This window comes from Silene latifolia, chromosome Y (assembly GCF_048544455.1).
Source record: "Silene latifolia isolate original U9 population chromosome Y, ASM4854445v1, whole genome shotgun sequence".
Lineage (NCBI taxonomy): Eukaryota > Viridiplantae > Streptophyta > Magnoliopsida > Caryophyllales > Caryophyllaceae > Silene > Silene latifolia.
In genome coordinates, this window is record NC_133538.1 from 344,620,907 (window position 1) to 344,633,888 (window position 12,982).

The following is a 12,982-nucleotide window of genomic DNA, read 5'->3' on the forward strand; positions in this document are numbered from 1 at the left end:
GACAACTGTCTACATGCAGAAACTGAAACTCGCAGGGAGCAACATCAAACAGAACAACAAACTATGTATAATCTGGTATGTACTTTGAAACTCGAATCATAATCATCCCGCCTAATCCACCACAACCGGTGACGGCATCACAACACCGCCACCAACAGCCACACCGTAGTGCGAAAATACCCGCATCACAACACTAAATATCGTGTCCGGATCACCACCCGAGGCACCACAACCACATCGATAGACATCACAACTGCATACAACTCCCATAAACACCGACTCAGGATAACTTTTCAGTCAAGAAAAACTTACTCAAATCCACTTTACTAAATCATTGCACAACATATTTTATGAATTAAACAGATACTAACCTCGTGAATATCATCCCCTTACCATATCACATATTGACATGTATCATGAATACAGACAAGCATAACTAGTCATGCCAAATCAGTCAAATTATTACCTTTTTGGATATCATTCCAACGTTCTCGTATCCAACATGTATTACAAAAAATTCAGATAACAACTTATAATTATCACACCATACCATTTCTTGTGAGGTCACAACCTCACACAAACATTTATATATATGACATAGACCCATAATCACATCCAACCAGTCAATCCCGATCACGTAAGTTACCACTCAACAAAGGTTACCTATCGCCCGAGCTTAACTCATACGCCACTCATAACATATTCCCCCATTCGCACAACCATCACTTCCTGCCAAGTATAACCATACTATTACTATTCAACTATTAGCATCCGCCTCATCTAACCACATCTTATACCCTCTCACAATTATACACAACAATCGGGTCCCTACCAAATCAACCTCTTTTGAATTGCTACCTTTCTAATATACCATCACTCTTAACCATTAGTCACAAACCATAACACCACCACTGTTCGGACATCAAACCTCTTTCACTCATCTCTAAATATCACGATTTCTTTCCTATCTTTGGTTAACATTCCAATAGCTATCCTCAAATTCACCAATCAAAATTACATCAACATCATTCCCAATACTATCTTACTCGTATTTTCATCTAACTCTCCACCAATTATCGATTATCGTGCAAATTCTCCACCAACTTCTTACTCCCTTAATTCCTCGAAACTCATGATTAATCACGTTGTCCTGAAATTTCTGTACAATTGTTAACTTACTTATTCTTTATAGTATCATATATCCCGATGATTCCTTACTTTTATATCACATAACTCCGGTGAATATTTTTCTCAGCTTACTTTTATCCTTCTTTTCTCTTCATACTCAACAATTCCATTTAATATCCCAACTCCTATTACTTCTACCTAACCCCTTTAGTGCTCCAATTACCTTCTCATCGCCCCAAAACTCAAATCTCACTATTTCATGTCTATATCATCTCATTCTTTCTTACCTTGGATCCTTTCTCATCACTCCACTCACTCACACTTGTCACTAATTTGTCCATAAAAATCAACGTTTAATGTTCAAACAATTACATCTCCCTTTTTACATCTCTAGAAATCAAAATTCTTTTTATATCGTTAATCGTCCAATGAAATCACACATTAGTTTCGTCTCTCGATAACACAAATTCCCAAACTCGGTCACTATCCGCAAATCCACCTCGCGACATGTCTCCATTAAGTTCACTATATACCACTCTTCTCAATTCCTCTAAAATGACCTTTCATTACATATATTCCTACTCAACACTATTCCTAACCATCTCCCTCCATAATTCGTTATACGTCTCAGATTGTTACTATCCACATCCTTTCTTTCAATCTTTTCATTCTCATGTTCCATAAACTCACATCTCCCCCTACCCCCATTCACTTACTTTTACGTTACTCAACACACAACCATATCACTCATCTCATTTCATCTCAGAAAACATGCTCTATGTCTCAATTAAGCCATAACAATCTTCCTTTTCTTTTTCCACTATCTATCACAACACATATAACCCATGTCCTCCCACCAAATTCCTACTCACCACAGGCGTCACTCACTTCAACATAAGATTGGGTAACTTACGTATCAAGACCAACATACATGTAAAACAATGCATAAAGAAGCAATATAACAACTTTGAATTAAACAAAATATGCAACGAATTCAAAAGATAAGCATATGACCCAAAATAGGGGTCACTAGATCGAGTACAGGCCACTCGATCGAGTAAGGGACTTACTCGATCGAGTAGGTCAAGATCAGAAGCACGTAAAACAAATCACCAGGGCTACTCGATCGAGTAACTGAGGTACTCGATCGAGTGCCCCCTTACTCGATCGAGTACCAAGGATACTCGATCGAGTACCCCAATTCTCAGACTTTGTCCAGTTTTCAGTAAAACAGTCATAACTCACTCATTACTTGGTCAATTTGGGCGTGTGACCTATCGTTAGAATCGTAAAAGGACAAGCTATCACCTCCAATTGGAATCACATCAAAATCATTTATGCATCTCAAGTTATAACAGTTTAAAGACAACCTCTTTATAATCGAAAATCACAACTACTTGATTTTACTTCCAAACAACTTAAACGACAACCAAGCAAACAAAACCAGTCCAAAACTCATGAAACCAGTATTCATAATCATATGTTACTATTTTCAAAAGCCAAGCAACAACATTAATCATGCACATAATTTATCTAACTCATTAGTCATGTACTAACCGCATACTTTAAATTTTATAACTTTTCGTAACACAACACTCTCATACATTACAAATCCTATTTCCATGTTACTAATACAACAACAATACAAATACACTCCGTCACCTAAACATATTCATAATCACAAAATTCATATTCTTATGCAATTGCTACTCCATCCTTTCCAATCAATTCATCATGCTATTAAAGCCACATTGTAAATCATTCAACATGTTATCATCTCATTAACATGTTCCACATATCATTTTCTTTCAAATGCTCAACTTCCTATTTCAACACCAAACAATCAACACACTTCATCACTTTGTTGCACAAGTTAATCAAACACACAGATGACTCGACAAACACTTTCCCCATGTGACCGGTTCAAAGTTGTAGGGCGACCCCTTGCGACTTTAGGACGTCTCCCAAGCCTTTGCACTAGCTCCTACAACTTTTACCCCGGGTTCTTTTTAGTTGACTCTCTCTATGTTCATTAAGTTCATTGGTTACAGGTTTCAGGATCGTCGCTCTGATACCATTTGTAACACCCCCATACTCCAAGTGCCTTACCAGGACCACTCAGGTATGGAGACATCACCATCTCGGTTGCCCGAGGTATGATAATCAAATAGACAAAATAGAAACAACATTTATTATAAATAGTTTAATGAATGAATACGATCCTCGAAACCAAACTGAAAGTGCAATACATTATTCAAAATCTTTCTCAATCAAACGTAAATAAAAGCTAAACTACGGCGGAAGACTCTATCGTCATGTCGTGGCCATCCCAGCTATCCCAGTATCATCTCTATACCGCTCAATATGTCGCTCACCATCCCGAATGGATCACCGCAGGTTTTACAAAACAACACCGGTCGTCGTACTAATCACACAATCAAACAGACAATAACAATAAGGCAAACAGACATTTGAATTGTCACACATACACACAACACCAACTCCCATCATCATCTCAACACCGATCGTCCTTGGACCAGCCGCGCCATGGGGGACCGCAGCCGTTCCCACCTAAGCCCCGCTCATCGTACGAGCGATAACCCCGTATCATTAATGTGCACATCCCTTTTCGTGGCGGGTTCCACGAAGGACGAAACTAGGGCGTGAGATCACTCCCGCAAGTGACCCCACTCCGCCGAGAACGCATCTCGAGAACCATCACAACCAATCACAATCACAATCACAATCACAATCACAATCACAATCACAATCAAACAAACTAACTACAAGACATCACCAATATCCCATTATGGGACTAATGCGAGTAGGAAATCCTACCCGGAAAGCAAACACGCAGACGATCTAAACAATTTGTCTCAAAACGGCTCCTCTACGAATTCTCCTCCTATCACACATAACACATAAAGGCTACCAATTACTTACTACTCATAAAACCCCCAAACCCTAAATTAGGGTTTGACCAAAACTAGCAAAACATTATAAAAATTATGCTAGAAGCTTACCCTCGACGCAAGGAATCCAACAACACGAAAAACAACGAGAATCGACCGTCGAACTCCGGAATCGTTAAGGATGCGATTAGGAAGAAGAGCTGCGCTTTCTCTCTTAAACAGTTTTAGGTTTTGGTAAAAGTGTTTTAAAACAAAGACGAATTGGTTTAAATACCCTAATCGCATAATTAACAAAACCCGCGAAAACTCCCCCGTAAAATAGGACGCTCGATCGAGTACCCAAGGTACTCGATCGAGTCCCCTACTCGATCGAGTGCCCGAGCTACTCGATCGAGTGCCCAACAGGTCAGAAACTATTTTGCTGCGACACTTACCCTTACTCGACAGAGTAAGAGCTACTCTATAAAGTACCCCCAAGGCTATAAATACGGAGTATTACACGCTTCTCCTTGAAAGATCTCGGACCACCATCGTACTTCCTAGGGGTTGAGGTCACACCTAATCAAACTGGACTCCTACTCACCCAAACCAAACAAATCACCGACTTACTCACACGTTACAACATAGCGGACTGTAAACCGACTCCCACCCCCCTCAACCCTTACCCTCCTCTCACCAACTCTGACGGACCTACCCTCGTGAACCATTCTGAATACCGTGCCATTATTGGGTCTCTTCAATACCTTGCATTTACCTGCCCTGACATTTCCTTTCCTGTAAATAAACTGACCCAATTCCTTCACGACCCTAAAGAGTGTCATTGGTCCACACTGAAACGACTATTACGATATCTTAAAGGTACTTGTGAAGTTGGCCTTTAATTGCACTCTAGCTCACCCCTGACTCTACATGCCTTTTGTGATGCTGATATTATGTTTCGACAACAGGTTTTATTGTATATCTTGGTCGAAATCCTATTTCATAGGTCTCTCGCAAACAGAAAACCATTGCTCGCTCATCCTCTGAAGTGGAGTTTCACGCCATTGCAGATGTTACAGTTGAAATTAATTGGCTGCGCTCTCTACTTTCCGAATTGCGCCTCACTAGCACCTCTATTCCAGTTATTTATTGTGATAATTTAGGTGCTACGCATTACTCGAAAATTCCGGTATTTCATTCTCGCATGAAATATGCCGCTCTCTCTTTTCATTTTGTGCGTGAACATGTTCGCAACAACGACATTCGGGTTCAACATCTACATATTAATGATCAATTGGCAGATGCTCTAACTAAACCTCTCCCGCGACTACGTTTTGTCTCGTTGCTATACAAGATTGGTTTATCCTCCGGTTTGTCCAACTTGCGGGGGCGTATTAAGGATACATGATCCTCCGGATTAGTTGTAATATTATTGTTAATATTCTTGTTATCCTTTGTATCTTATTGTAATCTTTATTGATAATTTGTTTCCTTAGTATTAGGCTTAGAATAAGGATTAGTTATTTTGTTTTCTATTTTTATGTAATTCTAGTAGCTTCCCTTGTAGTATACTAGTATATATATGTTGTAGTTTTTCATCTTTAATTAAGCAATTCTTTCAATCAAATTCCTTATCTTATACAAACAAATTATTATATAAGAACCTTTTAAGCATTTTGAAAAACATAAATAAAAAAAAAGATTTGAGGGTGCGCACGTGGGGTGTTGTGCGCACCCCAAGTCCGCCCCTACACATATATATAGATTTTAAATAAATGTAGAGAAATGAAATGTAATGTATATGATAAAGAAAAAGAAAACATATTTTCATATTTGTCCACATATTTTTTTTTAAACCATTTGTCCACATATTTAGTCAAAAGAAACAATCCAAAATAAGAGAATAAGTTTTTGTGATTTAAAACCAGATTGAATACGAAACTCAGTAAAATTATCGTAAACTTCTGTTTTATTCAATCAATTGACAATCCAAATTCTGCAATATTACTAGGCACCTTTCATTGTAAATCTCGTGGAACAGCCTGATAACATAGAGGTCACGAGTGACTGAATTCAGATACTACCTAGACAGCGAATTAATAAGATGTACGTACGTATATTCACATGAAATCATATTATTCACATTGGTACCACACTCACGTGTGATCAATTAGTCATGCAATCTAGTACGTACTACATAATATTACCATTAAGTAACTTTAATTATTACATGCTCCTATTTATCATCTTATTTACTACTCCGTATCTTATTGTAATAATTTTGTTAGCATTACAATTATCATTGTATTGATCGTATTAATGATTCATTGTGTGTGATTTTATTAATGTGACAGGCTAGATAGTTTCATAACTCATAGAGCATTTTGCGATGCCCTAGCTCAAGAGAGTGCTAAACATCCAAGCACCTTAACTAGCCATTTATTTGGACCAACTGGGACCGGAGTTGGAAACAACATGGGCTTAGGTGTGGGACTTTCTCATCAAGTGGCTAGCCACCTTTCTTCTTTGACCGACCACCAGATGTCTTCTGATGTTCTCCGCCTTGGTGGTGGTTCCCGTCAATTTGATCATCTCTTTGGTACACCATTTCGGCCACAACAGAATATCCAACAATCTCAATCCAACTTTTACTTATCTGATCAAACTGGGGCAAACCAAGGCGGTGGTGCTGGTGCTGGTTATGATATCGGTGAGCAAGATCAAAACCAAGGGCAAAATTCCGGAGGAGGAATGTTCTCTAATAGGTTATTTCATGGGCAACTATACCAACTCTACGATCTCCAGGGCAACCCGAATCACCCTTTTAACCTGGGGTTTTTCTCCGGTAACAATAATAATAGTACTACTGATACCCACACGATGAACTTTAGAAGTACTGGGAGTGGAGACCACTCCACCTTGTTCTCTCCTAATGGTGGCATGTTTGGTGGGCCGCCACGAATAGGCTCAAGCGGTGGCCTCTCCTGGCTCTACAACACCAACACCAATGCCGGTCATGCCCCCCAGCAGCCAGCCATGTCAGCAACCGCTCTTCTTCAAAAGGCGGCTCAAATGGGATCCACCACCTCCACCACCAATGTTAGTTCCACCGCCTTACTAAAGGGATTCGAATCCAAGCCACCACAAAAACAACAACCACCACTTCCGACAAGCGGCAATGGATTTGGAGGATTGTATGGTGAAAATGACCAAAACAGCCTCCATGACTTGCTCATTAGAGACATATCAAGAGATAATCTTTTAATGAACTCCTCACTCTTTGATAATATTGGAACCGGCCACAACAACAATAACAAAAACATCAACAACTACTATGGCGGGTTCAACCCGAATGGCAAACGCGTCCAAAGCGGGATTGGAGCTGGCTCATCGGATCGTCTGACGAGGGATTTTCTGGGAGTAGGGGAAATCGTGAGGAGCATGAGTGGAGGAGGGTTTGCTACAAGAAAACAACACCATCAAGGAATTAGCATGGGAAATTTGGATAATAATAATAATAATAATAATAATAATAATAATAATAATAATAATAATAATAATAATAATAATAATAATAATAATAATAATAATGGAAGTAGCAATAATAGTAATAATGTGATTAATCCTGGTGGAGCAACAAATAGCCAAGCATATGGTGGGGGCAATAACAACAACGGTGGAAATAGTTTTCAGTGAAACTAGTTTTAACCCGCGCAAAATTGCGCGGGTTTGCTACTTAAAATTGTTATTAACTATATTGAATTAAATACATGTTATTTATAAAAAAAATACAATAATTAGCAAAATCTAAAATCCTAAAAAATACCTCACAACAAAATAAAACAAATAGAATGTACACATAGTAGAAAATGTATACTGTTGCAAATCAAAAGCTTCAACTATAATGAATGCACGTCAATGTTTTTAGAAACATAAATAAATATAATGATTTAACATTAAAAAAATGAGTGGAGTATCGTTCGTAACGCACGGGAATTTGCTATTGGATGTTGAGTTGTGTTACCAATCACCCGTCTTATTTGTTGGCTCGAATAAACTATAATCATCAAAATTAAATTAAACGATAAATTTTATGAAACAAAAAACCAGCCCGAATATGCTAGTATTGATAAATGAACCGATTACATTACTAAACCAAATTTGCTAATATGGTCCGATAACATTAATAACTAATGTTAACAATCATACCATAAACTCCCCACAAATAAATGGACCTAGCATGATATAATGTTTAACATGTCGAAGTGCGTGAAATGGGCCGAACAAACCAAAAAAAATAAAGAAACACCCTATATACTTTTCGACCAAAACACACTCATCCTAATCCTAAATTCGTTGTATATATAACCACACACTCATCCTCGCCTAACACTCTCTAGATTCCTAACCCTAACACCAAATTTCGGCCGCCTCCCTCATCCTCTCAATCAACATCTATTTCCGCCTCCCTCATCCTCTCAATCAACATCTCATTCTCCCTCAGTCACTCCGCCTCCCTCTCATCCCGTAGCTTTAAAAAAAATGGATCTACCATAAACCCATACAAAATGTCGTCCTCAAATGCTTAAAGATGGAGGTCGATTATATGATGGTGAAGAATTGAAGTGCGATGAAAAATGGAGATCAAGATTCAAGATAAATAAGGTAAACAAACTTACTTTCTCCCTCTTTTTAATGACATGCAATTAATTATCCATAAATTTATCATCCACCTTCGGTTAAAATTACAAATAACTCCGACATGCAAGGTGAATTTCCGACATAACACCTTCAAAGCATGGTCCTATTTTTTACCAAATAAATAGGGTCCTATTTTCTTTCACTATATAAAATTAATTTGATTTTTTTATGCAATATAGTGTTTTTAGCTGAAAAATACGTAGATATATGGACTGTAATTTATAGTTTTAGAGAATGTAATTTGTAGTTTATGGAGTATAATATTTGGATGTACTTAAAATATTTTTTTTTTGGATGTTCAAATCATAAGATAAGAGTGAATTAAATTAAATGTGATTCTGGAAAAAAAATTAATTAGTTACGGAAATTAATTTTTAATTAAGAAAAGGAGAGATGAGAGTAATTAAGGAAAGTAGAGTTGAGAGAGTAATTAAAGAGGATGAGTGAACGTGGGACTTTGATATGGGTCCCGCATTTCACAATTTAAAAAAAAAGCTGTATGAAATGACGTGGACGCAGAGAAAGTCTTTAAATGATCTTGTATTTATGAAGATAAGATTTTGGGAGAGAGAAATTTTTATTACAACAATCAAAAATCCAAGTAAAGGTACGTCAAAACTTTACCATTACGTATGTTTTATTTCATGCACGTATTCGTCATGTTTCTAACTGTCTATGACAGTTAAAAGTTTTGAAAGTTTTGCATGTGGGTCAAATATTTGACCTTCTTAAATTAAATATTTAAATAAATATGTTAAAGAAAGTGAGAAATGGTCATCGTGTCTCCAGTATCATTCAGCTATCCATTTATGTTTTGGATTAATAAATTCAATTACGATTATTACAAATTAGAATTCCCCTTAATTTTTTCCTATAAGTATATAAATACGGACTACTCTTTATATGTCTTACTATATTAACTACCATCCCGTTCACAGAATTTATAGCATTCGACTAAAATAATAACTCACGTATATTCAACAAATGTCATGAATCTAGTTTAATTTTGAATATGTAATTATGTATTGTACTCCGTATTATTTAATAGTATAATTTTCGTATTTGTAACGATATCCCTACGGCAAACTAAGATAGCGTCACCCGGTGGTACTCAATATGAGTCCCACCGATGTCATTATTGTAATTTATTTTATACTAGTGTGTTGGCCGTGCATTGCACGGATTCTAAAATAATTGACTAAATGTATAGTGTGTAAGGACGTTTTAACCTTTATTGTGTAAAGAGGATTGTAAAAAAAAAAAATTATGCTACCATAATTTTATTAACGATCATTATTGCTTCAACTTGTGATTTTATTAGTTAGACTGATTGACACTTCTATGACAGATTTTTTCCGTTAGATGGTAGTTTTGAGAGGTGTTTTTTGATAAAAATGATAATTCCTTTGTATTTTAATTCACATAACATTGCATTACATACAATATGTACACATCTTCTCTCTCTTGATCTATGTATCAAAAGTATGATAAATGACCAATGTAGATGCGATATAACCTTAGGCCTTAGATCCCTTCTTTTCGACATGTCCTCCGCTTCACTTCAACCACGCAATTATATGATGTACTCAATTATTGTCAATGACTCTTGGAACGTTTCTGACAATGAATTAATTTTGTGCTCTTTTTTTCATCATCAAGATATTCTTATTTCTCATTTTTCTTTTAAGGTTGTTCTTACTGCTATATCACCTCTTGTTGCTCATTTCAAAGTTTATCCTTAGGCCTCTCTTATTTTAAACAGTGCTCTTACTCTCACGTCACCCATCGTTTTGGACTCAACTTTAAATGGTTATGGTCTGCTCGTACCCAGAACCGTATTTCTCTTTTCTTGTGACTTGCATGGTTGGGTATACTCCCACATAATGTTACCCTCTCCTCTCAGGGTTTGCCTATTTCGCTTTCTTGTGGCATGTGTCAACATCATTTTAAGAGCACCATTAACATACTGTGGGATTGTCCTCGCTTTTCAATGTATAGGGTTCTTGTCAGCTCTCGCTTACCTTTTACGTACTTCTTTAATTTGCTGAGCTATTGCCTAGATTACAAAATCTTAATCACTCTAACTCTCTTGATTTACTATGATCTTTCTCCTTAATCATGTGCCTTTGGTCAACTCAGTGTTAGACATTTGGGTCCATAATGGCTTTCTTCTATTCGTTGTCATTGCTTTTCTTGGTCTCTTGCCAATATTCTTAGAAGAACGCCCTCAAACACATGTCAACTGAATCTATTGGGCCCCTCTTGATTCCTCGTGACACAAAATCAATGTATGTAGCCACCGCCTTTTGTGATACGTACTTCTTTTTTAATGGGTATTGTTTGGGCTGGCCGTGATCATTTAGGGCAGTGGTTAGAAGTATGAACTTTCAAGTGTACCGTTTTTACCCATATGGAGCGAACTACTTAACATCCAGGTTGAATTGGCGGTTGGCCTTCTTTCTGGTGCATCTCTTTTTATCTATGTATCTAAAGTATGATAAACGACGAACATAGACGCGGTACACCTTTAGGCCTCTTGGATCTCTTCTTTTTGCACCTCCCCTCCACACTCGAATCATGCATTTGATGTTCTTTGTTATTGGCAATGAGACTTTGAACGTTTCTGACAATGATTTTATTATTTGTGCTCTTTTTTTCATATTCAAAATATTCTTATTACACATTTTCCTTTAAACTTCATTCTAACGGTGATATCAGCTCTCGGTGCTCCTTCAAAACCTAACAAAATCACCTTAACCTTATTGTCTTTTCCCACACTTAAATAATTATAGGGTCTAATAGTACCCAACACCGTATTTCTCTTTTATTGTGGCTTACTTGAATTGGTAGGGATATCCTTCACATAATGTTACCCTCTCTTCTTGGAGTTTTGTCTATTTCGCCTTCTTGTGACATGTGTAACCATCATTCAAAGAGCACCATCTATATTTTCATAACTCTTTATATCATTCTAATAATTATACTCCCAAAGTCCCAGCTAAAAGAAGTAGAAAACACCGACACAGACTTGCCTATAACCAATTTTTCGGCCTAACAGTAAATCTCCCTTAAGACGGCACTTTTGGTCTTAAGCTTTAGACGGGTCAAGTACATACCAATTGTGTATATAAGAATGCATAGGGAAAAATAATATATTTGTCTTATATACACAAATGGTATTGTACCTGAACCGATAAGAAATTTTTTTTCTTTGTATGATTTGTTATTTCAAAAATTGACACATATTGATTTACCTGGTATATAATTTGCTAGCCAGGAAACGAAACAAAAACAAAAACAAAAAGGGTTTATATTTTCTTTATTGAAAAAGAGCCATTTGAACACAATACTTAGATGATTATTTAGATTAGAAGTCAGGATCTTTTAGCCTTGTAGGTGTATTTGGGAGAAAGAAATCGCCAAAATTTGGATATATACTAATGTTATGTTTTAATGTTGCAGTTCTAATAAAAAATGAGTATGATCATATAATTTAAATCAGTTAAAACATTAACATTATGTTGTACTTTCTAGATTATAAAAGTTTGAGTCTAATTCAAGTTATTCAAATAATAATTCTAATTATCTTTCTCTGGAGGTAGTGTAGTAGATTGATTGTAATTTCAATTTTAAGCCAAAATAGCAGCTATGTAGAGATATGTACATTGACAATACTAAGATATGTTGAGTTGATAAATTATTTTATATTTTTCTTAAAAAACAAGTTACCCTCATTGTTGTATACCATGTAACCAAATACCATGAAAATTGTAGTTGTATATTTGATTTCTGCAAGCTTTCATGTGAACTCACTTAACTTGCTTTGAGTTTAATATACAGAGGAAATAAAGTTAGTAATCAAAGAAAATGAGTAAAATATAAGCGAATAGAGTAAAGAATTTGACTGTAATTTCAAGGAACTAACCCAAATGAAATATCACAGAAGTTTACTAATTCTAATAGAAATGGTAAAAATAAATAATTAATTAGCCAAAGTCTCGAAAATTGAAAATTAATTATCATAAAATAATGTTTTCTAATTCTAATAGAAATGTTAAAATATTATTTATTAATTAGAGTGTTTTAAAAAAATTGAAAACTACCACGTCGCTCGAAAAAAGCCTCAAATATATATTTACTAGATTTAATGCCCGTGCGATGCACGTGCCTGTTGGTAGAGTTTTCTTTGTTAACCCTTAGAATACTTTATTTTAGCTATGTTCTCTTCCACTGAAAAGAGCTGAATTGAACTTAACTTAACT

General features: G+C 36.2%; 1 protein-coding gene across 1 annotated transcript; it reads left to right on the plus strand.

The window, feature by feature from the left end:
- Positions 1–6,169: 6,169 nt before the first annotated feature.
- Positions 6,170–7,781, plus strand: LOC141633592 (uncharacterized). Its single transcript, XM_074446035.1, has one exon. The coding sequence runs from the start codon at positions 6,495–6,497 to the stop codon at positions 7,713–7,715; it is 1,221 nt and encodes a 406-aa protein (XP_074302136.1). The 5' UTR covers positions 6,170–6,494; the 3' UTR covers positions 7,716–7,781.
- The last annotated feature ends 5,201 nt before the right edge of the window (positions 7,782–12,982 follow it).

Bases quoted from the DNA above. Each gene is read 5' to 3' on its own strand.
- LOC141633592 (XM_074446035.1), top strand. From the start codon at position 6,495: ATGGGCTTAGGTGTGGGACTTTCTCATCAAGTGGCTAGCCACCTTTCT.